At 48.3% G+C, this 23,787-nt stretch overlaps 1 protein-coding gene across 5 annotated transcripts in view; it reads left to right on the top strand.

The window, feature by feature from the left end:
• The window catches only part of MAPKAP1 (MAPK associated protein 1), a 103,001-nt gene extending 80,893 nt beyond the window's left edge, over positions 1-22,108 (top strand). For 3 of the 5 annotated variants that reach the window (XM_086625121.1, XM_086625120.1, XM_086625119.1), the window contains 4 exons: positions 3,331-3,471; positions 8,367-8,504; positions 19,172-19,269; positions 21,341-22,108. In XM_086625121.1, coding sequence (XP_086481247.1) covers positions 3,331-3,471; positions 8,367-8,504; positions 19,172-19,269; positions 21,341-21,466 — 503 coding nt within the window. In that variant the 3' untranslated portion in view covers positions 21,467-22,108. The remainder of the gene's footprint in view (positions 1-3,330; positions 3,472-8,366; positions 8,505-19,171; positions 19,270-21,340) is intronic. The other 2 variants (XM_086625122.1, XM_086625123.1) reach the window with 2 other exon arrangements.
• The last annotated feature ends 1,679 nt before the right edge of the window (positions 22,109-23,787 follow it).

Raw genomic sequence — 23,787 nt, 5'->3', positions numbered from 1 at the left:
GGATGGTGGCGCAGAGGCACAGGCTTCCTCTTGGCCGTTCTTTTCCTGCTCTGCTCATGGATTTTCCTGCCTTCTCCAGTAGTTAATGCCCTGTCCGGGGCTAAGGGAAATGTCTCCATCCGAGCTGTGCTTTGTGCTTCATGCAGGGTCTTATCTTGAGCCTTGTTTATCCAACTCCTGACTCCAGCTTCTCTCACCTTCTCTTTCACAAAGTAATCTTTGATTAGGTAAACTATACGGAAAAAATACAGAGGTCATTGCGAGCCGAGTCTCCATGTCATTATGTGAAGGATTTTATTCCTGGAATAGGAAATTGCTCCTCCCAGGATGGAGTATTGTCTCTGCGGGCAGAGCCCTATTGCTGGGTCGGCTCTTGGGCTAAATAATAGACCTGGAGCATCCACTTTACTTGATTGTCTTCCCAAGCAGAAGCTTTTACATTCAAAAGCCACACTGTGATCTCCATTACAAATACCCTGACAGGCCTGTAAATATTTGACAGGTTTATTCACAGCTGCTTGCATGTGGAAAATATTTTTATGATTTTTCCCCCAATCAGCTGGTGGAGATGGCTCTTCGCTGCGCGGCCGAGCGCCGGCAGTCTCGCAGACATGCTCAGAGCTGCGGGTGAGAGCAGCATGCCAAGTTCTGCAGGCAGGTTTTTCCCTGCAGGGCATTTCTCGCTGCTGTTACTGATATTACTGCGATTATCCCGCGCACCCGCAGGGCCCCGGTGCCTTTGCCATCCTCAGACAGATGATCTGTTTTGATGGTGGAGTTCCTGGCTGCTCTCCCAAGAGCAGCAACTGTAGAAATTCTGTAAACCTGAATCCATTCACAGAGCTCCATAAAGCAAAGTCGGCAGAGGTTACGGATGCACGGAGGATCTGAGCAGCTTCCCGAGCGCGATCCCGCTGTCGGGCTGCTCCGGCCGCGGCAGTTAGTGCTCCCGCAGGCTGACGCCAACAAGGGGCTCACAACTTTAGGCACAGGGACAGTTTTTTCCCCTGGCTGTGATCTGACAGGCTGCTAATTTTCTTTCTAATACTTTTAATTTGGGTGTGTGAAATCTGAGAAGACTCAGCTTCATAGCGGCCGCGTGAAGTCGACGGTCGTGTCCCGCCTTGCCGGAGTGCGACGCGGACGGGGCGGTCGGCGGGTCGGGGCCCGCGGGGTGATGGGGGCGCAGAGGCTGCAGCACCTGCAGAGCTCCTGTGAGTCTTCATCTTGTGAGGTGTTTCAGGGGCGCTTGGCAGGAGGTGGCGTAGCCCGGGCAGGGATGGAGCCATTGTTATCTGAGTTTCCTGTCGCTGCCAACTCAGTTTGCCTGTTGGCACTGACACTTCTTCACACGTGACGCTGTACTCAATGCCCTGCTGTGCAGTGCTGCCCCTGGCACAGAGGGGAGGGTCTGTCCCCCGCCGTTAACACGCTGCCGCGCTGCAGGCAGGCAGCGGGCGGACCGGGAACTGGGCACTGGGCACCATGCACCGGGCACCTCGCTGCCGGGAACAGCTCAGGGGGGCAGCTTCTCTGAATCCCAGAGCGGGGCTTCATTAGGGGCAGCACTAACGACCTCGCCGCGGATGGGGATGTGTGGGGCTCAGGGCTCCTCTCCGCCCGCAGTGACCCCTCTGCGCTGCTCAGTTTCACGCCGTGTCGCTGTCCCAGGGGATCCATCCCAGCCCTGCTGGGTGCCCATCTGTCCGTCTCAGCCCCACTGGGTGCCTGTCCGTCCGAGCTCCCCTGCGGGCAGGGGCATACCACGTGTGACCGCGTGGTCCCGCCGTGCCGCGTACCCCAGCGCGGCGTGCCGGTGTGACCGCGTGCTGCGGGGACAGGGCTGGCGCCTCACCGGGAGCTGCTGTCGGGGCCAGACGGGCCTTTCGCCGTTTTCCGTGGGTGGAAGAGGGTCCCGGTTGGCTCTCGGCTGCCGAGCAGCGGTGCTGCCGCCGGCCTCCCGCTTTGCTTTCAGGCGCTGCCGTGCCACGCTGCTTCAAGATGCTTTTAAGTGCACCAAAAAGTTTGACATATCTCAGTGTATCTTTGAAGTAGTGCAGCGCGAGGGTTTGACATGATACATTATGATAATCCACGGTATAGAGACATTAACACAGGGGTCTTTGACAAAATACATTGTAATGTCTCTGAAGGAGCCATTACAATTTATCTTGTCATTCTGGAGCATAGAGTGGTTGCAATGTTAAGATGGCTCTGCATAAATTCACATGTAGACTGTTTCATTTGATTTTTGGAATTCTTTCAAGTCGAATGGCACAGCCCAATATGTAGCTTAACCCTTCGCTGTCCCTCTTCCCCAAATAGAGGTCGGCAGGGTCGGGCTGAGACACGTGCCGGGGTTTTCCTCCTCTGGGAGCAGTGGCCTTTCCTGGCAAACCCTCGCCTTGTCGTCGGGGCCCAAGCATGGAAACTCGCCGCAGCTTCCCTGCGAGCTGAGGTCTCCGAATGCGATGGGAATGTCCATCTCCAGAGGGAGAGATCAGTGCGGGAAGCGGTGGTGTTGAGGCTGCTCCAGCTGTGCAAGTCTCCAGCAAAATGGATAAAAAAAAAAATCTGACAAGTTCTTACCCCGCTTTGCTGGATCTTTAAGACCTGTACTAAAATTCCATCATCTCATCTTCCCATTATTAAAATTTCAGCAAAATATAAAGTTTTCATTAATCTCCTGCAGCAAATTTAGTACTCCGAACTGGCAGTTGGTTCGGCTTTTAGGACTGCATTAGCTGGGATATTAAACAAAACGTGTCATTCTTCAGTATCTTCTGTAAGAAGCTAAATCAGTTTTCAAACATATTTATACCACTTTATCTAACAGCATCTGAATGATCATTTAGAGCTGAGATGCTTTATTAGCAGCTGGCGTAGAAATTACTCTGCGCAAAATTATATATCGCATTATAGTAATGTTTAAATTGGTGTTAATCCAACGTCATAAAATGTAAAAAAATCTTTAAAGTGCGTTATATTTTTTCAGTAATTGGCATTTTGGCTTAATGAGATGTTACCTTTTATAAAGCCAGTACCTGCCGTAGTAATGAGAATACTAATCAGTAAATAAAGCACAGCTCCGTTACGGCGGGCGCCGATCAGAGTGCCCGAGGTGCTGCCAGCCTGTCGTAACGTTCCTGCAGAATCGGTGACCGTGTCTCGGGCGGAGGGTGAGAGTTCCCCCCTCCCAGAGACAGGGGCTTGAGCGTTTTGCTCTTTTTCAAAACGCCCTCTGCGGGCATCACCGCCGTACCCACGCGCTCGCCGAATCGGGTGCCGCGTTTTAAACCTCCTGTTCATTACTGTTGGCTTGTTTTGCAGGTTCCAGAGGAGAAGAGGTCTCGGAGGAGGACCCTCAGATCGATATAGCCACGGTTCAGGACATGCTCAGTAGCCACCATTACAAGTCCTTCAAAGTCAGCATGATCCATAGGCTTCGATTCACCACTGATGTTCAGTTAGGTAAATCAATCCGTGCTATAACGCTTAGGAAAATGGAACGGTTCAAGCCTTTGGCCGTCTCTAATAGCTGTCTGTCTGTCTCAGATGTTTCCAAAGTGGTCATTAGCATGTCGGTCCGTTTCATCGTGGAGCACATCACTTGAAAGCGTTGCGTTTCAGCAGATAAAAATTGTTTTCAGTTGAAAATACTTCAGTATTTTTATTATCCAGTCAGCTAGCACATGTTTCTTCTGAAAGAAGGCTGTTATTTAATGACATCATCTCTTTTTCTTTTTGATCTAGGCTTCCTAATGGAAAGCTTCATGCCAACTGTTTTGTTATTTTTAAATAAGGCTATGCAAAATTGGGAATGATTAGGTTTTTCCTTCTCTGAGACTGAAAGATTTTAACAACCAAGTGGAAATTTGAGGTAGAACAAAATAAAACTAGCGTTCTCTAAAGGTTTTATATTGTCCTTACTAGCTTTGTGAATGCTTTTGAAAACCCGAAGGCCAAGGGATGACAGAATCTTGAATTATAAAAGCCCCATTACTGTTTTAAAATGATTGAATGGCTTTTTATCTTTGTGTTTAAATTGTGAAGAGTTGATTAATGATGCATTGGTAGGTGACCTGTGACATTCCTGCAAATACCTTCCATAAAGAAATGATTCAGCAGTAAAATATTAAGTGCCATAGTGTTTACAAAATACATTTATTCTGCAGAATTCAGTAGAATTGTTAAATTGAAACTATACGAGTTCCTGTGTTGTTGTCACTACAGTCTCTTGATTCTTCCATCCTTAAGCACATATAAAAGTATATGTCTCTCAGATTTTTACAGAAGAGGCTTTCTTGGTTTATTTTGAACTGTCTTGTTAAGGAAGAATTTATATGCTGGTGCTGAAGCAGGACAGTGCTGGGCATATTTTCTGCTTTTGAGCAAACTATCTGGGTGTGATCGTTCGCTTCCAGTGAAGTTTGACTCACTGTATCTGGAAAGTGTCAGAAACGAGAGCTTGGAAAGGTCATGACAGATCACTAAAGATAAATGGTTAAGGGAGAATAGCTGTTAAACGAAACAAATGGCTTAACTTGTGTAGCAGTGAAGGAGCTGACCCTGTCCAGTAGCGTAAGGACCATAAAATTTCCCTTTTATAACAATCTGTGAACTTGTATATTCTTGATGGCAGCACACTGACAATGTGATTTTTATAATCTAATTGTTTTTTAAAAATCAAAGAAAACCCCAATGGGGTATTCAAAATTTGGGCCAATGTACAGCATGAAAACCTTTCAATAAAGTCAAAAGTGTGTGTATGTTGCTGGGGTTTCTCCTGAATTTTCTTAAGAAATGAAAAGAGCAACGCATTGAGGTGTTACTTGGGTTAGGGCTGCTGAGTGGTAACGTGTTCATCTTCTGCGACTGACGGCCTGCTCCATGCAATCTGAAATGTAAAAATCAGTGTCCAGGTTTTTTTCATCACTCATCAGTAACTGTGGTTTGGGAGCTGTTCTGTGCCACTTTAATGATGGCCGGTTACAAAGGCTTTTCTCTGCAGCATTTTTATGTCATCGGTTTTATGTAGCAGCCTCAGCAAAGCAGCAGTTTCTCTAGAGGACGCCAAGAATCCGGAATCATTCCGGTGCTCCTATTGACAGTACGGATGGTGCTGGTCGGCCGTCAGCCCAGCCGAGGTGCAGGACAGTGGTTGGGCTGAAAACATCCCTGTGGTTCTGGGGGCGAGTCCCAGTTTCCCAGGCTCCACGTGGAAGGATGTTTGCGTGTGACAGAACCCAGAAGTGGTGGAGAAACCGCTCAGCGTAGCTCATCTCCGCTCCCTGCCGCTTGCTCCGGCGTCGTAAGACGTACTCGTGTCGTTGAGTTTGAGTAGGTTCAGTTCTGGGTTTTATTTCGGTTGCATAGAACAGGTAGCAATAGTGGGAGCTCTGTTTGTGAGTTACTGCCTGCACACTGGTACTTTTTGAAATGTTTTAGCTGTTTTGAGGCCTGATGATTGAATTCGAGGCAAGGCTTACCGAAAACACTGGAGTGCGCTCGGTCTTCTGTACATCGTGTGTAGTTCTTCCGTGGTGGGAAGCGGTACGGAAATGACCGCGGAGGAGCGGCCACCTTTTGACTGATGGTTTTATTACAGCAGAAGGGTTTAGCCGTAGCAGTTTCAGGTCTGGGGTTTTATGGTTTAGCTCATATTACAGTGTAATGCACGTACAGTCGTACTCGCAATGTTTTTACAAAGGTTCTATCACGTTGTGAGGGAATAAGACACAGTTGCTTGTGTATCACGTTAGCAAAACTAAAAGCAGCATATTGTCGTGGAAAATTACTGCTGGCAAGTCTTTCAGAAAAGGGGGGGCAGCTGCAGACCCCAACAAAGGAAGCGAGAGCAGAACAGTGATACTGGACTAATACATCGATGACATTTCTTTTGATAAAATGAATGAATTAAAAAAAAAATAGTAGAAGCAGCATTTTTACTTGGTTTTTGAGTATGACTAATTTGTGCTGCAATACAGAGACTGCAGAAGCCACATACATAATACTGTTTTGATTTTAGGTTTCAACACATACAGATTGTGAGAACAATAACAGAAAAAAGACAACATTCTTTGTCAATGTGCTCCTTGGATGTGTGTGAGCTTAAGCCAGTGATGTCGAGATACAGAAATAATGGATGAAGTATACAGCAACAATTTGCAGATAAAAATAATAGAAGTTAAAGTGTATTTTACATGATAAAAAAAAGATGAAAGAGGAGGAAGTCTGTTCCATCTGAGATGGTTACAAAATCCATGCTTGGTGAAGTAGCCTCTGCTGAAAAGATTGATGCAATGGGGAGTGACCTTGGCTTGGAGCAGGAGCCGGTGATGTATGTATGAGCATCTCTCTGCTAAATGGACCCAGATTTGTAGCACTAATATACATGGAAGCCCAGAACCAAACTCAGGATGGCAATAAATCAACAGCCACTTTGGGTGTCATTTCTGGTTTATATTCCACTATTGTTCTATCACTTTAATTCATGTCACTATCATCTGTTCATCTGGAACAGTTTTATATAATTTTCCAGTGGAGTTACCTGACAAATCCTATCAAATTAACAAGGTGTATTAACAATATTGACTGACTGTGAATTCTGGAGTGGCAGGACCATACAGTGAAAATTTTTTAGGGCTCTTTTCAGGGGTGACGTTCAGAGGAAGGCACAGCTAACAACCCTGCACACAAAGAATTTGCGCCCTTATTTTTAGAACTTGCTTTGACTTTTTTCAGTGAGAAAATATGAACTTGTACCATCAACTTCACACGTTTTCCTTAAACTACAGAAAATGCCATTTTGAATAATTAACCATTACAGTGAAATAACAACGCCCATTTTAAATAAATTAAATTACAAAACAAAATGGGCTCCAGATACAGCATCAGCCTGCTCAGATTACCCAGTCCTAGCAGCCCTTGTGTTAATTGGACTCTTGATACAATGCGTAATTGAAATGTGATCTCTCTGATGTGACGTATGCTTAATGACAAGGCGCATTCTTGGGTTAGAAGAAGGGGGGAGGGGGCTGGTGGTGTTACAGCCACGGCAGGAGTCGGGGCCGGAGCGAGGGTGACGCTGCGCTGGGCGGTGGGACGGCAGCGAGGAGCCACCGGAGGGATCTGCTCCTTCCTCTGGCTGAGCTTTGATGTGAGAGTTGCATAAATTACAAGCAAACGTGGTTTGCGAATTCTGCAGTTATGACCAGACTTTAAGAAATATCGAGTTAATTTTGGAGGAGTTGGGAGAGTCGTTATGTGTGTGGCATCTTACTTTTGTTTGGTCGCATCTATTAAAAGTTTTACCATCAGCTCCCTGAGTTTTTCTTGTGCTTCGGGCGAGCCGAAGCGTAATGTGTTTGAAAGCCAAAACCCTCCAAAGGGAGAAGGTTATCTCCGCTGTTTTTCCGGAGACGCAAGCGTTAAATGATGTTTAAATACTTTTTTCCTGTATTTCTTTCTTTTGTCGCTTTCTCGTGAACTTCACCTGTAACTCATGGCTGAAGAAGTGTGATTATTTTTAAGACTCCGCCCGTGTTGATGCTGCGCCATAACGGCCGCTGTGGATTACCGCGGGATGCCGTAGGCAGCGTCCCGCTGGAAGGGCCCTTCTCGCACAGCTTCGGGAGTAACGTGGGGAGGGATGATGGAGGAATTTTCGGTTCTGGCTCACGGGATCCGCTGGTGGATTCGCGCGTGGCCGTGTCCAGGTCAGCCTCGGCGCAGCGGTAGGGAAGCGTTGGCCATCCATCTGGGAAGGCCGTGTTGGGAGCGGGGCCCGGCACCCGTGCCAGGAGCTACACAAATCCTCAGCTTGCTTCCAGAGCAGCCTAATTAGAGCTGGCTTTAAAATGCCAGCAGTGGGAAAGCGCACAGGATCCACGGGACTGGATGCCTTTTGTTGACGAGTGTCTGTAACACAAAGAGCGTTTCCGTAGCGCTGCGATGGGTGTTGTCCTCTCGTGTAGAGCATCTCACGCCTGCGCTGCCTCGGGGGCAGACCAGGGACCATGTGGGATAGTGTCTGTTACATGTAATAGTGGTGATGGAAAAAACAGCAGTATCTTTGTATAAATCTTGCAGCTCATGTAGCTACTGCTTCCAGAAGAGCTCTGTATGTGTTGAAGAATTTTTTCTGTGGTATGTCTTTCTTGTTGGTGTGCTTATGCAGGAGAATAAAATGCGGATTATCAATGCAGTTCGATAACCGTTTGGTTTCAAAAGCTCCTGTGCTTTCAAAAAGCCCAAAAGGGCAATATACTTTCGTCCCATTTAAGATTTATAAAGTGTGTCAAACGGCTGATATGAAATCGCTTAAACAGATCACTATTGTGGCTCTCTATTCTTTCTCATCTCAGGTATTTCTGGAGACAAGGTAGAGATAGACCCTGTTACTAATCAGAAGGCCAGCACTAAGTTTTGGATTAAGCAGAAACCCATTTCAATCGATTCTGAACTCCTCTGTGCCTGTGACCTTGTGGAAGAAAAAAGCCCAAGTGAGTAGTCCTTTTTATTTATGTTCTCTCTTCTCTCCCTCCCTGTGTGTGCTGGGTGCCCAAAGAATTATTGCTACCATGTCCTTTTCTTTCTATAGGTGTATTTTATTCATTATAGGATGTTTTTAATCTGACTCGATTCTGTTATAGAGAACACAACATGAAGAGATACACGTGATCCGAGTGTCCTTTTAATGCTGCTTACAGCTAATGGCATCGTTAAGAGTGCTTCTCGCTCCCCATCGGTAGCTGCTACCAGTGTCACACCAAGGAGACCCTGGCCTTGCCTGCCTGGTCTCCAGCCCCATAGCACGGTAGTCAAATACATGTTTCAACATAATTGCAATTTTTTTGAACTTCTTAACATCCAGACTGGTTTTAAACAATTTCTTAGGTGTCACTGAGGATCTCCGACGTACCGTAAGTACCTGCACAGTCTGAATTTGCTTCAGCCGTGGCTGCAGGGTCACGGGGATTACAACGTGCCGCTCTTCACAGTTGAGTTCAGGAAAGCAGTGACTGTGCCCGGCCAGCGGCGAGAGCTGCGCTGGCTGGAGGGCGGGTTGGACGTCCCAGTTCAGCCAGTCATCAACAAGAGGTCAGAGTTTGCTGCCTTCAGAGTGCGACTTCGAAAGCCAAGTGCTTTTGCTTGTTGTATCAGTGTTGAAGTGAGAGTTTATATCTGTAAAATTTGTTTTAAAAAGCACAGGATAGGCCCTGGGGGAATTGGGCAATGTCTCCCGGTGGTGCCAAAATGTAACTATCTACTATCAAAAAGTAGCTGCGGTTCAAAAGCTCAGATGGATTTTATTGCACTTGTGCTTTTGCAGGGCAGGGATGCTCAGTATTAAGTACTTATCTGCAAGGTGACAGAGAGGGAGAATTATGTGATACATATTTACAGAGGTAATGATCTGTTGAATTCTCTTGGAAGAGTAAATTTATGACTGCCGCAGATTTTATCAGCAATTATTGAACTATATCCTTCTCCCCTTCATTACCCCTTCCTACTTTCATGTTCTTAGTCCCGTCATTGTCTTCCTTTTCTGTCTCTCCAGCAAGATTTCGTGCTCCTTGGGAAGGCATGATCCCAAGGAGAGACTTCCCTAACGACCAGGCAGTCCAAAACGTGCCGCGGTTGTCTTTACAGTCCAAGGGGCAGTTTGGCACTTGTAAATGTATTAACGCCGCTGGGTTTGTAGCAATATTTCATTTCAAATGCAAACACTCGTGGTGGTAAAATTGTGCCCACAAGATGATGCTGTATCTGAAAAGCAGCCTTGAAAGCTGAGGGTTCCAGCTGACACAGCCATCAACGCGGTGTTCAGGCTGTCCCTGAGCACCTCCAGAGCCGCGTCCTGCTGGGATGGGGCGCTCCAGCCCCAGAGGCGGCAGCTGCTGCGGTAGGAAGGGACACTCGTACCCAAACCTGCCAACCCAGGCAGAAGGAAGGGGCAGAATCTCAACCTCCACATGGAGTCCAGCAGCAGAAGGGCAGCACCTTCACAGGGAGACCCTTGAACAAGAAGAATTGTTGTCGCTTCTGGGAAGATGCTGACCGGTTACGACAGAGGCAACCTTTATGATACTGAGGTTTTTCACTCATTTTCACGTGGCCATCATAAACTTTTCCTATTAAACAAGTGTTCAGCACAGTTCCAAAAGGAGAAGATAATTCCTCTTGAAATCTGCTGACCTCTTCCCAATTCACTAAAGATGTTCCCAAAGTCATTATTTTAGGCCAGTAGAAGAGACTTTTAGTGTGACATCTCAGAATGATGCATTTTGGGGAACTCTTAACAGCAGATCAGTATCTCTTGAATTTTAAATGGAAAAAAGTTATTTTAGAAGCATAAACGAATGAAACTCACTGTATTTCACAAGTTTTGTCTGTGATTTTTATCAGCATAGTGATATATGTTTGTAGCGGAGTTTACATCAAAAATTATTCCCGGATCTTCCTTGAATGAATTATTGCAAAGAAAGAGAGGCTGAGTAAAGATAAGGTCTTTGAGTTCTGCAATATATTTTGTTTTCATGTTTTTATCTCTTGTAACACAAACACGCTCCATCTCGTCTTTGGGGAGCGTTCGGCACATGGAGCCATGCTGCAGCTACAGCGGGGCAGAACTCGGGGCGCGTTTCATTCCGCTGCCGCCCTCCCCTCGACGCCGGCCCCGGGGCCGTGCTGGAGCCGAGCGCTGCCGGGCTGGGCTGGCGTCCTGGAGCCCTGCAGGGAGGGAAGGGAGTTCAGGAGCCCCCGAAGGTGCCGTTGTGTGTGCAGCAAGGGCCGGGGGTGCCGGGAGCGGGGTTTGGTGGTTGTGGCCAGTGTAGCTGGAGGCTTCTGCAGCAGTTGTTCCTCTGAACGTGGTAATTAACACGGTTTAATATTCAGTTAGTTCCCACTTTCTGCAGATTAAAGAGGTTTCGGAGTTTTTACTGGTGCTTTTCTGCAGAAATGTAAAACCAGAAATTGTGTATGAATATAGTGGAGAGCCTCGTGCTTGTTTTGTTTTCTCTGAAAAGACAGGCTCCCGCAGCGAAGCTGTAGTGGCACTTGTGTGAGCATTAAAGGACGCAACAACTTCAGAGATGCTGCGTTGTGAATATTTAGGGACAGACTCGGAGCTGTTCTGGACAGGGCTGAAGCTTTCCTGTGCTGTGAGTTCACAGAACTCTGAGCTGCATTCAGTGGAAACGGAAAATGAAAATAGAAGGCTTTAGCATCTGATTTGCCATTAGTGTGGGTATTGTGGGCAGGAATGGCTGATGATTTTTGTTTGCCCTTGTAGTAGGCCTGGGTCAGCATTTGAATTTTTATTTGTAAATTAAATCAGACTCCCTGAATTTAGACAGAGGGAAGAGGTAATGGCCCTGCTGGCTCGATCAAATGCCATTAGAACCTGAAAACACTGTGTATAAACGGCTTGTTTAAATCAGGTTCGGTCTGATTATCACGAAAGATTCTGAATGTTTTGAATCTTGAAAGGAAGCATCCTATCATTGAGAAATAAGATTTAAGCCTTAATAAAGTAGTTGTCATTTTTATAGCTGAAAAGAGCTTTGTATCTCAATTAAGTGTACATAATATAAAGTCTTAAGGAAGCAACATAATACGTTTAATGCAATTATATCCCTTTGCAATAGTGTAATTTAAAGGAAATCTGATTCCGTTAATGTCTCTTACATTACTTGGACAGGGGAGAAACTTCAGTGTCACTGACCGCTGCCGTGTTACAAAGTGCCCTGCGGACCGAGCGCGGCTGTGACGGATGCGCCGTGGCCGGCCCCTCCGAGGGCCGGGGTTGCCCGGCTGCCTCCGCGGCCGCATCCGCAGCGCCGCAGCGCTGAGCCGGCGCCGACCTGGGCACAGGCCTTTCGGGGGCACTGGGGTAATCACTAGGGCAGACTGACGGTTTTCAAAATACGTGGGATTTTTCCATTCGTGTGCATTTTACCAAAGCTGCAGAAATTGGATTTATTTGATCATTTTCTTGAAACAGTGAAGAAATGTTCTCTGTGATCCCTTTCTTGCTATTTCTCCTTTCAGTAAAGCAGACACATCTCCATTGCTAGGTCAAAATATCCTTAATATCAAAGTAGTCTAAAGAAAGGCGTTCCGTAGGTCACGGAGTACGTCGGTAACTTCGGTTTGTAATTTAATTGCCTGCTTTGCACCCTGCAGCTTAAGATTTCCTTTAAATTCTTATTCCATTGTTGCGCTGGGGCTTAACAGAGTGTTAACCTGGTAATAGGCACAGGGCCTCCCCATTATATGTCTCGCTATCGAGCGGTTCTGCATGACTAGTTAAAAAAGATGGCAAGAAGATTAATGAAAGCCGCCCAGTACAGAAGGGGGGTAGGTACCTTTGCGAGACTTCTAGCGAGGAGATATTAGAGCTGAACCAGAGCTTGGCTTTTTCTTTATCCTGTGACCTTTGAACCTGCCTTACTGTCGAGAGCTGCCAGCGGAGCCGACGTTTTGATTGATGTTGCTACACGAGTCAGTCTTTCCCATTGAATTCCACATCTGCACGAAAATAGCTTTTCTAGCAGTATTCATACTGGCTGTAAGTGATAGCCAAAGTGATGCCTGAAATGCTTTTATGTAGTTTTCGCTTAAAGCTGAAGGTATTTGATGTTTTAATTCAGTATCCAGTTCCTCCAGATTATGCACGTTGGGTAATAGTAATTTAATGAATTCATTATTGGGTTGTGAAAGGACTAAAAACACACGGCAGGCGTCGGGAAGGGGCGGATTGCTGCTGCTGGGGGAGCTGGAATAGAGATGTTGCACGTTTGCTCGGAGCCCGGCAGTGGAGCCGGAGCAGAGGGGCTGCGATGACCCGTGTGCTCTGCAAACGGCGCCCAAAATACCGTGCGGTGGTTCCCAGCGTTCGTGTTCCCGCTGTGAATAACGCCATGTGGGAAATAATAGAAGAAGATTTGTACTTGATAGGAGACTAATCACAGTTTCTGATCAAAAGGTGTAAAACAGGTTCAGCAGAGAAAATGTTCCCAAACTTCAGGCTTGGGGTGAAAGAAATCTCAAAGTGTGTAACGGGAAGAAACGAGTCCAGGCGCTTGCGGACGCGCTGTTTGCGGAGCAGTTCGACGCCTCCGAGGGACGGCGGCGAAGGCACAGATGGCTCTTGGGTTCGCTGCGCTTTCCCTTGGCTGCGGCACGCTCGGGATTGTGCCAGGCTGGGGGGCAGCCCGAGCCCCGGCCGGCGCTGCCACAGACCTCGCCAGCAGCCGGGCGGGTTTGGCGTTCGCTGTGGCATCTGCCCCACCGGAGAGCGGCTCTGGCGACGGAGCGGGCAGCGGGTCGGTGACCGCGGCGCTGCCAGAGGCTCTCCTGCCGCTGCCCCGCGGCCGTGACTTATTAAATCCATCCCTATTGAACAGCCTTTTCCTAAAAGTACTCTGGAGCACCATCAGGAGTGTGCATTGCCTCATCCTTTTAACAAATATGTTTTGTAGCCCTATTAAAAGGGGTCTTCATCTATCCTGTCAAAGCTATTCTGCTGGGGTTTTTTAGTTTAATTACACTACCCAATTAAAACTCCGTGCTGCATTTTGATTCGCTTCTCCTTGGGCTTGAGTGGATATGACATTTACAAGGCTCGCCTTTCAAGCAGACAATGGTGTGATTGATGAGGTGCAGACGCAATGAAGGAGGCGATTGCCGTGTGGAAACACTGCTTAGTGCATTTTGATTTATTTATCATCTTTTTTCCCAAACAAGGTTGCTGGTGAAGAGCTTTTGGGCAACCCCGAGCTCCACCTCAATTTTCACCATTCTTGCAAAAATCTTTATTAGTATTCTGCCTTTGATGATAATTTGTAGAAGAATCAAAAGGCTTTGGGGAAAAAAAATCCAGATGTGTGAATAGTTACCACGATTTGACATAAAAGTGGATGTATGCAGCACTTTAATTGCAACTCTGCTTTCAGGACATCTGGAAACAAGACACCCACTAACAGCAATGTTTTATAATAATCCTACAGCAGAATATAAAGATCTGAGTTGTAGGAAAAACAATCATGAAACGTGCTGCTTCCTGAGAGAATGGGGCAAGCCAGGAGGACTATAACTATTCTTTTTTTCCTTAACATTTATAGAATTCGTTCCCACTTAAGCAGTGCTTTGCTTTGAGGGAAAGCAGGTCCGTGGGGTGCAGTTCCAGCTCGCTGGGGGTTCCCCTGGTGTCGGGGTGTCAGGATCCCCTCCGTAGCTTTGGCTGACTCTTACACTCAGGACAACGTTCCTGTTCGACCTGTGTCCCTGACCGAGCTCGGGACCGTGGCCCCGAGAATCCACCTGTGGCGGCGGCACAACTCGGGACATCCTCCTAGAAGAAAACTCTGAAGTTTTCTCGTCATTCGAGGTTGTCAGGATGGGTGTTTTGATGGTAACGCAGCACTTCTGTGTTTGTAGGACCTTCAGGCCCTGCTCCAGGGTCACGGCATCATTTTTGAGGTAGCACGTGTGGATTTCAAGCAGCAAGTCCCTCCCCAAAGTTTTTAGATGAACTATAACCGTGGTTGGTGAGCAGAGATTAGCCCGTTTCGTGCAGTGTTTTAGGTAAATGTGCCTTTGTACAGAAACATTGCTCGTTTGTCTTTTGTTTTCCTCGTTCCTTGCCTTTTTACTGGTACATTTCTAGTGCTTTGTAATCCTTTCTGAGTCTGTGAGAAGAGATTCCAAGGTCTGATCCTGTTGTAGTCACAATTTCTGCAATGGAGAAAATCTGTGATGATGTCAAATGATGCCCATAAGTGTTTTGTTCTTCAGAGAGGTCTTTCTCTAGCTATTTATTCCACTAATAACTCTTAATTGTTGACTTCTGCCTTATGGCCCTGTAATGACAAAGCAATCATCAAGGTATATTGAAAAATTAACATAAATTTGCATTTCCCAGTGTTTGTTTTCTGTTTTGTCCAATTCATGAATATTCTTTTCATCCTCCATCTAATTAGCAATTTAATTCAGCCACACTGTTTTGGAGAGTGGGTTTTTGGTACAGTCTGAATTGGGGGATGGGAGAGGAAGAAGAAAAAATATTTCTTGTCTTGGCAGATACAGTAAAAAAAAAAAAGTGCAAATTTTTCTTGTGCAAATTCACATCCTTCCAATGTTTTCCAGGCAAAAAGTGTATTTTCTAGACTCTGATAAAAAGAGTTCCTTACTTACATTAGAAAGGGAAATTATTTTTTGTACCTGTATCAAGTGAAACGTGGTGGGCTGCAAAGTTTGTGTGTGTTTTGCCAAGACTGCAGCTGGCGGAGGTCGGCGCGAGGTTCGCCGGTGACTGTGTGAGCGGTCGGTGGTTCTGGAAGCCAGAATTCAGCAGCGTTCTCTGGAACGATGGGAACATTTCCCATCTCATGGAAACGATGGGATGTCGGGGGACGGAGCGCGGGGCGGAGGTTGCTGAGCGCGTGAGCGCCGCCTCACTGTACCAGGGAGCGAGGGAGGAGACGTGCGCGGTGGGTTTGCATCTGGCTACGCCATGACGAGCCTCTTCCTGCACTACTTTTGGCAGTAGAGTAGTGTCAAAAATCAGGAGATACGCCAAACAGCTGAATGGAAGACATCGTGCTGAAAGAGTAAACGAGCTCTGCTCGGTGAATTCCCACGGAATTCACATCTTGCCCCTCCGCCTGCGCCGCTGGAGGCTTTTCTCCAGGTGTAGCCACACGGGAGCCTGTCAGTGCGCCGGGGTGAGAAGAGATTCATCAGCGTTCGGAGCTGAGGCCAAGGGGCACCTGCGGTCGGATGTGGCTCTGCTGCTGTCGCAGCGAGGTCAGCCCCAGCGCGGGCCGGGGGCAACGGCCGGAGCGGGGCCGGCATGGGGCGTCCGCACGGAACCGCTCCGGTTTGTGAGCTCGCCGTGCGGCGCGTACCGCCGGCGTGGCAACAGCCTGTGAGAACAGATGTGTTCCTGTCATCTCGTTTGCCTTCTGTAAATGTTTCAACAGGTAAACGTAGTTGGGAATAACACGTATTTTCTGTTCTACAGCTGGTTAATTCCGATTGGGAAATACTGACGTTTTGCCCGCTCAGCCCGCCGCTGCCACCGCCGCGGTGCGGACGCTGAGCCCTGCGTGGTGTCGGTGCGGGCAGCAGCAGGCAGCACTGATGTTTGCTGGCATCAAGCACTCGTGTTTCAACCCGCGAGCGAAGGGACACCTCACCGTTGTTCACGAGGGAGCCGTAACGGAGCCGTCCATGCAATATCCGTTGGGTTTAATTCTACCGTCGCGTGCGGTAGAGGCCACTTGAGCTGCTGCTCTTTGTTACCAGTTATTCTTACATGGAAACACAAAACCATTGAAGTTCCTATTGATCTCTGAATTGTCAAGGGCGGTGCTCTATTGGAAAGAGGTACATCACATATTTAAGCACTCTTGGAAATGGAAATCAATCTCACAATTCATAAATTCCATCTGGCTAGAACAGTAGCAGAGCAAAGTGCCAGTTATGATTCCAATGAACTAATATTTCATGCTGTAAATAGCGTAATGTGGACACGGAGCACATAAACATAATACTGTAATGGGGCTTTCTAGGGAAAAGTCTTCTTGGCTTCTTGCCACTAAATCACCTGTCGGGGCGTAGGACGGAGTTACGTGGCCGGTGCGGCACAACCGCGGCACGTGCCACGCGTTCGGGCTTTGCATCAGATGCAGCGGCAGCACCGCGTCCCCCCGCGACTCCCAGGAGCCTGTGCAGGAGCGCAGGGCCACGGCTCAGCCAGCGCCTCGCCAGGCAGGCGGCACCGGAGCAGCCGCGGCACTGGCAGCACCAGGAGCACGAGGCTGCCCCTGGCTGTGCCGCGGCAGCCAGGCACGGTGCCAGTGTGGCATGGGGATGGCGCTGGGCTCCCTGGGGGGAGCAGGGCGAGCTCTGCCTCCTGCTACAGGGACATGGGACTGTTCGTGGTGTCTGGTTGTCACTGAAGGAGCTGACTCCTCGCAATCCTAAAATAAGTGCACGAAATAAGGTTCCGTGTTCCGCTTCTGCCAGCTGCATAAATACTTTTGCCGGAAAGGAGGAGTAAATCACCGGTTTAAAAGATGGGGGTACTGGGGAGGGTTTCTCCATCAGGCATGACGGAGGTTGTGATCTCACTTAATTTTCATACCGCTGTTTCCTGCTGGGGCTCCGTGCCCTGCCTCTGCGGGGTGACGCGCGGCCGCAGAGCTGCGGAGGGGCATGCTGGCGGCACGCGGGGTCGTTCCACTCCGACGCAGGCTGTGCCGCAGCGCTGCCCACCCAGCCCGCGCCACCGATGAACACGCGAAGGGGTTTTGTGTCCACATGGTTGGCGTCACGGAGCAGATCGATGTTTGCACTGGGGAGGCGGGTTCGGGCGCTGTGTTTGGGGTGGTGCGGGTGGCCGTGCCCGCGGTGCGTGTGGCTGTGCCCACGCTGCACCCACCCTGCTGCTGCTTCCCCCTTCCCAGGGAAGGACGGACAGCGAGCGGGCAGGAAACGGCCTGGAGAGAGGAGCCGTGAGGTGCGAGGCTGTTCCGCCAGGAGCGAGGGGCTCAGCTTCCAGCGCGTTCCCACCGGCTGAGCCGTGCTGGGGGCAGCAGCCTCCGGAGCAGCCGGCAAAGCGCGGTCTGCACGCGGAGAGTGGGCTTCTCGGGTGGAAGAAAACATGGAACAAAGCATCTGAACCAGGTAAAGGGAGTCTTGATCTGCATCAAGAACCACCCAATGAACTTCCAAGACCCAAACCAAAGAACCTCACTGGAATCCTCCAGATGGTGTTTTGTGCCGGTTTCATTTTCGTTCTCGGCAATCGGTTTCTGTAACTGTGGGTGGTACTAAATATCCACGGAAAGCCGTGGGCGCGGTGCTGTGTCGTGTCCCCAGGAAGGTGCACGGGCACTTTTGGAGTCGTAAAGATGCTGAATTCAGTCCCAAGCAGAGCCGGGCGTGCGTGCATTAACATACTGATGAGCTCGCGGCCAGGAATTCCCGCATTTTTAGTACCACCGAGGCGTCATTTGTCAAATGATTTAAAGGGGTTTTTTTTATTATTATTATTAGCCAATTTTTCAATATAGAATTTATATTCAGATTAGTGCATCATAATGGTGTTTAATTAACATGCCACAATAAAATACTCGCGTCTCAAATTTTCTGGCCACGGATCTGATCATATATCAGTCACTTTTTGGAAATCTGGAGAATTAGATAATGTAAATAAGATTTCAAATCAGCTTTCCTCCAGGCAAGACCTGAGTTTACAGTAACGTGGCTGTTGACTTTACAGATTACTACCTTTGACCTTTGAACTGGATAAATGATGAGAAAACTGATGGAAAAGTATAATGTATAGAATATGCTTAATTCTAATTTTGAAGCCATGAACATCCATACCAGTGAAGGATATTTTGCTGTCCTACACGTCCTGCACACAGACCTTTCCGTTAAAGCCATCTGCCTGTGGTACTTGCCAAGGTGGGCAGCTCCCGTGGCGTGGCCGGGCTGCAGCACCCCGTGTCCCTTTCATGGCTTCGAACCTCCGTTGGGGACCCAGCAGCAGCCAGGGCTGCGCGGATCGAAATGACGGTTCCGCTCCAGTTCTGAGGGTCCTGCTTGTCGGAGGTGACTCCTGGTGCTGTGTCTGCTCCGTGGCACCGTCGCTGTGTCCTTTCGTGGTTTGCAGTGGTGACGCTTCCCTTCGCCGTAAGCAGCGGGGTGGGTTTGGGTGGTGTTTTGGGGAGAGGTGGTTGGAGTGATGGCTCTGGGGTTAATTGGCCCTTTATTTTAAACGTAGCACTTACCTTCTGCGTGCGATGGTTATACAGTGAATAGTTACGTGAAGTCAGCCGGTGTGGGAGTTTGACTGAGGTGGAGTCTTGGGCTGAGCGGGAGCTAACTAACCATTTGATGGATTTCTGCATTTCCTGCAGTGGGGATGTGATGGGAAAAGGAACTTTACTGAGTAGGGTTCAGCTGCTCCCGTAAGCCACCACTTGCCTTAAATTGAAATGACATGAGAAGCCTGTCAGCGTTTCATTACTTCCTTCTGTTGTGCTGATGGTATGCTAAGATCACCATCTGTGGTTTTCTTCTGTCAGGCACACAAGCTCTGCTGAAACTTTACAGGAATATTCTGAACAGTTTTTTTTTCTTATCTTTACAGGTCATGCAATATTTAAACTTACATATCTAAGCAATCATGACTACAAACACCTTTACTTCGAATCAGATGCTGCTACTGTCAATGAAATTGTGCTGAAGGTGAGTATTAAATTTTAACGCGACCCAAAATCCTGAGTGTTTTACCACTTGTTAGACACAAAAGTGTTCCAGAGGCTCTGGAAGTACGAGGGGCGCAGCGCCCGAGGACCGCTCCGCTGCATGTAACTTCCGTGGCCAGTTGCTTGGTGCCTGTTCTTTTATTCATTTTTCAAACAGCCGTGCCACAGGCTGCCTGTTTGGGTCTGGCGTTTCCTTTTATGCTTGTTTCTAGTTAAGAGACACCAATTTTCTGTAGAATTTTATAGGAAACTGCTAAATTTTATTGCGTCCGGATAGTTTCCCCCTCCAGACGCGTGAGACGGTCTGCAAGCCCCGTGTCGCGGTGCAGGTGCTGCCCTGCCGCGGTGTCCGGCAAAGCCCGGCGGTGCCGCCGTGCGGCTGCTGGTGTGGGCTCAGCCGGGCGGGCCCGGGCGGGCACCCGGCTCGTGCGAGCGGCACGCGGGGACGGCGAGGAGGTGGGGGAGCAGCCGCCCCAGTCTGCGGGAGCTGGAGGAGCCGGAGCGGAGCTGGGCAGCAGGACGGGCGGCTGGGCGAGGGTCCGGCACCACGGGGGCGTTGGTAGCCGGAGGTGGGGTCGTTGGTAGCCGAGTTGGTGTCGTTCAGAGGTTCCAGCGGGGCTCCGGTCAAACCGGGCACTGACACAACGGTGAAGGGCGCAGGTGGACGCCGGGCCCGCGGCTCCAGCTGACAGCGCTTCGCTCCTGCCTTTCACGCGGCGTTCGCCAACGCAGGGGCTTGGGCAAAGCAAAAAGGTTGTTTTCCCTGATATTTCATCAAAATCGTTTGCTTTTCCTGTGGCTCGGTACGTACACATATGGACTTACTTTCTGAAACAAATCTTTGTTACGCTCTTGGAAGATTAAACTTAATTTTCCGCACGCTAATATTTTACAACAATTCAGCATTTTAAAAGGAATAATTTTTGGAAGCCATCTGTTATGTTTGCTTTTATTTTCTGTGTGGAGTTTAGAGGACTTTTAAATAACTGACATACGATAAAATAATTTTTATTAATAGCATAGAAGGTGAATGTATTTTGGGGGTTTTCTGCTTACTTTGTGAACCGTTGGGCCGATTCTTTTGTTCCCACTTTATCCTAAATAACCTGTTGTAATCCAGAGCACTTGATGCATCTGAGACTGGTCGTAAAAGAAGGCTGAAAAAAAAGATTTGCTATGAATGACATGAACATTCAAGAGCGAAATATGATTAAACAGTACTTTTATTCTGAAGTCACAGATTGTTTGTATACAGCAGTTTCTGGTATTGTGCATAAGTTACCAGTTTGTTTTCAATTCCGTCAGCAATAGACGCAGAGAAATCAGACTTTTCAAATTAGGCTTTTTACATGATCAAGTGAGAAGGACCGAGGCTTTATTGACCATGAAAATTCCCTATATTTTTATGCCTTAAGCTGTAATATGCAATGAAAGTGAAACACTCTACAGTGCATAAAATTGTGCAAGTTTTAAGCCACAGCATATTAACCAGCTAATGGCAGACCAAAGGGCATTTTTATCTTTTTGATTCTTGCATTAACCTTCCATTAAAATTATCTATGTGATTATCACAAAGCACTGGAGATAATAAATTTAGGGAATAGCAGGCTTGTTAAATATCATTTAAAAATGCTTTTATCAAGTAAAATGTGCCAAAACACAGGGAAACTATGAGATTAGCTGAGTATGCAAACATCGTAATGAAAGAATTATTTTTATCGAAGCTGATAAAGTCTTTTATTGAAGCCCATTACTGTATTAGACCGGCACGGTGGGTCGTCACGACCTGCTGCATTCGCCTGGAGGTTTGGGTGACAAGGGTGGGAGGAGGGGAGCGGGGTGCCAAGAGCCTGTGGCCACCCTGCACCGAGCCGAGGGCCGCGGGAGGAAGAGCTGGGAAGTGGCCCCGTGCCGAGCGGGGCTCTCCTGGAGCTCTGGGGTCTCTCTGCCCACCCACTGGGACCGGTTTTACTAAAGCCTCGTCCAGTTGGGTGGTGTTGGGCTGTCCCACTGGAGTGCCGACAAAATTAAATACTTTCCATGTCTTGCAGGTTAACTACATTCTCGAGTCGCGAGCAAGCACAGCCAGAGCAGATTATTTTGCTCAGAAACAAAGAAAACTGAGCAGGAGAACAAGCTTTAGCTTCCAGAAGGAGAAGAAATCGGGACAGCAGTAGCGCCGAGCCTCGAGGAGAGCCTGTCTGCCGAATTCAGAGGAGACGCTGCCCACCGCCCGAGCCAGGTGGGAGCTGGGACTGTGGTGCTCCTGCTGCCAACGGGCGGGAGCAGCCGGGGAAGAAATCTGAATTATCCCGTCTCTCACGGTTGGAAGATTATCCCTCGTTGGTGATGGGAAGTCTCCCCTGTGACAAAAATAAAGAGCCATATCAGCCGGAAAGAAGACTGTTACGCTTCAGGTTCCTTTGATTAGAAATAAGAGAATGACGTAGACTGGCATCATTTAATTACTGTATTATGTACAATCACAAGAAGAGATGTGATTACATATTATTTCACAGCCTGGTTAAAATAAATTATATACATCTGTAATACACCCACGTACACACAGGTATTGCTTGTGACATGATCAAATTTCTAAAAACAAAATGTAGGACAAATGTATCCATTTTTACTACTAATAAACAGATGTAATCTTTTTCAAGGTCCATATGATGCACACTTCTTTTGGGGGGAGGCTGCAGTCCCAGATGGTTTCACTTCTGTTGCCGAAGTGCAGGAGGCAACCGTGAGCCGGGGAGCAGCAGCCGTGCAGGGGAGCTGAGTCGTGAAGAAACCTGGAGACAGTCGAGTCTGTTGTGGTTTGTTTTGTTCAAAATATTTTTGTTTAACTGTGCTTTTCTGCTTTGCGTACGTTTTATCGGAAGTTACTTGCTGGAGCCAGCACGGTGTTTTGAAAACCAAGGCAGCGTCTCGGCGGTGAAAGGGCAGCATCCTCCTGCCCGCAGAGCTGCCGCTGCTGCCGCGCCGGCACTGCACATCCTCTCCGAGACAGCTTCCACCTGCGGACTGAGAAATGCCTTCACCTTTTCTTAATATTATTCTTTGAAAATAAAAAGTAAGCCCTGCTTTGTACTGGGATTTGTAACTGGTTTGGCCTTGTCCATCCTGTCAGGGAACGCGTGAATGGGGTTCCTGGGAAGCAGAGCTGCATTTTTGGTTCAGTTCACCAGAGGTGTCTTTTATAAATCTCTCCGAGTCGCTGAAGCTGGAGCTGGGAATGTTGTACCACCACAGCGCCCCGGTCCCGAGAGGCGCTGAGCGGCAGCGGGGGCTGCAGGGTGGGCGCAGCGCCGCGGTGCCACGGGCAGACCAGGCTCCCGCCTGCCACAGCGTGACCGCTGCCCCCGTCCTGCTGGCTTTTGCGTCGAGAAAACCTTCTGAGCCTTAACGTGTAGTTCAGGAGTAAGCGCTACGGCAGAGGGGTCCGTGTGTCACTGACCTGTTGCATTTACGTTCTCAGTTTTTAAAGGTTTTGCCTTCCCGGAGCTGGTGCGGGTGCTGCCTCGGGAGGGGAGCCCTGCCCGCACCGCGGAGGCCGGTCTTCGCTGTACAGTCTTCCATGATATCTGCAAAACAAGAGAAACAATATTTTATAGTATGATATTAAATTTTTTAATATTTTATATGTGCAAATGCAGCACAGATGCAATGGGGGAAGACCCCTCAAACAATGCAATGTAAATGACTCCTTTAAGCAACTTTGTGAACTATTTAACATTAAAGTTGTTATGCGAATGTTCTTTTGCCACCTAGTTTCAATTCTTTTTAACTGAACTAAAAAGCTGCCTGCACTGGGATCAGAATCTGCAGAAGCCTCCTACTTGTTTCCATGGCCGTAATGCTGTTGCCACCCGCTTACATTTATATATTATAAGTAGGTGTTCAACGTGGGGTATTTTCGCTTTCAGTAAAGCCTAAAGATTCATGTAATAAAACCAAAATCTCTGCTGCCCGAGCTGTGGTAAGGTTTGTGGCCCACAGCCGCTCGGCCGACACGTGCGTTTACGCCATCTCCCAAATCACCTCCCCCTTGCTTCATTTCCAGCGCGTCCCCACGGAGCGTGGCCGGGCGCAGGGAGGAGCCGCCGCTGCCGGAGGGTGCTCCACGGGCATGGTGGGAGCAGCGCGGTGCGGACCCCGGAGTGAGTTTGTTTGCTCCAAAAGAGCTGTTCGCAGTTGAGGAGTGGATTTACTTCCGAAGATCCAGTTGAACACGTGGTGTGGAGAAAACCTTCCTTGAATTCTGCTTTTCAGGAGGTGGACAGCCTCTCCCCCAGAACAGACGTTTCTACTACTTAGTGTTTGCTGAAAGAGTTAAATCCGAACTCATGGTCGCAATCTGTGCGCAGCTGAACACAAATCCATCACGGGCTGGTCTTTCCCCGGTAGTTGTAGATTTAATTGATTCAGATGGGCATTCAACTGGGTCAGGGAAGCAAGCTGTTCCTTCCATGCCTCGTTACGGGGCTTCGGCAGG

This window comes from Tauraco erythrolophus, chromosome 22 (genome assembly GCF_009769465.1).
Source record: "Tauraco erythrolophus isolate bTauEry1 chromosome 22, bTauEry1.pri, whole genome shotgun sequence".
Classification (NCBI taxonomy): Eukaryota; Metazoa; Chordata; class Aves; order Musophagiformes; family Musophagidae; genus Tauraco; species Tauraco erythrolophus.
Note: the sequence above shows the minus strand (reverse complement) of the source record. Positions and strands in the feature narration are given on the sequence as shown.